The 2,500-nt window shown below is 37.3% G+C and overlaps 1 protein-coding gene across 2 annotated transcripts in view; it reads right to left on the minus strand.

Annotated features, from left to right (window-relative positions):
- Nucleotides 1–314: 314 nt before the first annotated feature.
- LOC138010615 (smad nuclear-interacting protein 1-like) overlaps nt 315–2,500 on the minus strand; it is a 27,382-nt gene continuing 25,196 nt past the window's right edge. For both annotated transcript variants that reach the window (XM_068857590.1, XM_068857589.1), the window contains 2 exons: nt 2,011–2,101; nt 315–1,201 (listed from right to left, as the gene is read on the minus strand). In XM_068857590.1, coding sequence (XP_068713691.1) covers nt 1,103–1,201; nt 2,011–2,101 — 190 coding nt within the window. In that variant the 3' untranslated portion in view covers nt 315–1,102. The remainder of the gene's footprint in view (nt 1,202–2,010; nt 2,102–2,500) is intronic.

Here is a 2,500-nt window from a genome sequence, read left to right on the forward strand (position 1 = left end):
CCGCATGGCAGCCCGGTGCTCAACCAACTCAGCCACCGGTGCGTGGTGCTCACTTTCGTGAGTTATTGGGCTCAAGCCCCAGCTTTTGAAAACACACTACCACTACGTTGTTTTTAGTCGCGCTTTTGTTGGCGGAGACAGCCCAGCATACGAACGACATTGTGAGAAATTTAAAAAAATTGTGGTCCAAACACTTGTGTAGTTCCCCTTTTCCGTTAAGTTGCGTAGGCGTTGAAAACTCCTGTACGTAGATTGGCAAACATCTCTAAAATGTGATTAATAGTATCCAAATGTAAACATCAACGTTTTTGAAATCTTTGTTAAAAACGTTTGAATCTTTATTCAAAACTTAACTTACACTTAAAACAGTTTCTTTATTAAATGGTTGCTCAATTTAAGGATAATGGGGCGATTTTTTCCTTTGTCAGAGAAACAACATAATCACACGATCTCGTCATCTCTCCGGATAGGTACAAAAGTCCGACCGGATCAACTCAGATTGCTTACCTTGGAACGAGCGAAAAACGGTTTCGTAAACCAAAACTATTCGACGTTTGCCCCGATTTCACCAAGGTTAGCTTAAAGATTAGGGCTAGGGTGATTTCTCGCGGCCTTATCATTTTCTTACGCCGATCCGAGGTGAGCAATCCGAGTTGTTCCGGTCTGACTTTTGTACCTTCCTTCCTTTTTTCTTTTCTCAATGGTTATGGATCATTAGATACAGTATTAGACCAGCCGTTCAGTTGATGGGATTGGCAACAGCATGCCGCAGTTAGTTTCAAGTTAAAAATATGGTCTGCACTAATATTTATGCCTTCGAGTTAACATTAGTTTTAGGTGCAGGAGCAAAGAAGCAAGCGTCATCTTGGACTTAATAGGACGCCTGTGACTTGTGACCTGTGACCTGTGTTTTATACCTGCCGACTTAAGCCTTATGAAACACTTGAAATATAGTCGAGGGTTACAGTGTAGCTGAGATTGCCTGATGGCACAGAGCAACATTACATCCTACAGCAGTAAGCCCATGGGATAAATGATACAAAACATAAGAGAAAAAGTTCATAATTCATACATAATATAAGGAACATTCTTTGTACAGTATTTATTTCTCATCATTGCTGTCTTCTTTTTCTTCTTGATCACGAGATTTCTCTGTCAAAATAACATATTCCCTTGTTGAAAAACCAAACTTTAAGACATCCTGCAAAATAGGAAATAAATCACATTTAAGCATCGGTAAACTTGCAACCTCGTTCCCAGGTATTACTAGTAGGATGAAAATTTGAAAGGTGCTGTGGAAAGATTCTGTTGTCGGCATTTTTATCGCTGCTTTCCGTGAATTGTTTGTAAGGTCACTTCAAAAAGTTTTTGTTGAGGCCCTTTGTTCAAGTACTTGGAACAGTCCTGTTTTTGTTGTTGTTGTTGTTGTTGTTGTTTAGCACATGTTATCATGATTTCTCCTTATTTTTTGTAGGCAAGTTCATCATGAATTTTGATAACCTAAATGAATAATAACACATTGCACAAGCAAAACTGCTCAAAAACACTGCTCAAGAAATTGTTGGGTTCTTCATAATTGTCCATGATTTGGTCGCTGGTAACAAATTGTTATATTTGTATCTTGGGATGGGCCTCCATCGACAGGAATATGAAGTTTTTATATGACATCATAATGGTGATTACAACCTTCAAAATCATTGCAAATTTAACCCTTCAAACTAACCACATTGGAAGCCAACATCAATCTTCTATCTTTTGTAATGCACCTGTTGTATAGACCGTATTCATAAATATGGCGCCTAAGTAATTATTCTTTTGTCTTTATGCTAATCATCCTAACTAGCCTCGTAAACACGAGCAAAATTCAAAAGAATTTTGTTCCAAAGTGAGGCTAGTTAAAATGATTAGCACGAAGACAAAAGAATAATTTCTTAACCGCCATTTATGAATACGGTCTATAAATTTTAACTTTTTTACTCAATACATTTAAGTAAGATTCTTAAAAGATACCTTTTCCTTTAACTCATAAAATCGTCTTGACTCTATTCGTTGGTTGTTGAGGTACGTTCCATTGATAGAATCCAGGTCAATTATGTAGGGTCTAAGAATTTTTAAAAATATACCATGACCTACAGTATGGTTGCCACCTTGTTAAGCTCTTACTTTGGCATTAGTATGAATCAAAGGGTAAGATATCACAAGAATATTAGCAAAAAGAGCTCCTGTATCAATGAAATTACTGTAAGGGTGATTTTTAGTGAAGGATGTAAACTGCAGGTTGAAGGTCACTGTTTCACCACAGCTGAAACAACCCAAATCTGTACTAATGCTACCATTAAGCCTAAACATTATGCTCTAGATTATGTTCAAGCCTAAGGTTAGCATTTTTGTAAAGGTTTTGGTTGTTTCAGTTATGGTAAAACAATGCATCGACTGCGAGGAGTCTCTCTTTTGCTATAAAATCAGTGATACGACAATTCAAAACGGCTTAAATTGCGGG

This window comes from Montipora foliosa, chromosome 7 (assembly GCF_036669935.1).
Source record: "Montipora foliosa isolate CH-2021 chromosome 7, ASM3666993v2, whole genome shotgun sequence".
Classification (NCBI taxonomy): Eukaryota; Metazoa; Cnidaria; class Anthozoa; order Scleractinia; family Acroporidae; genus Montipora; species Montipora foliosa.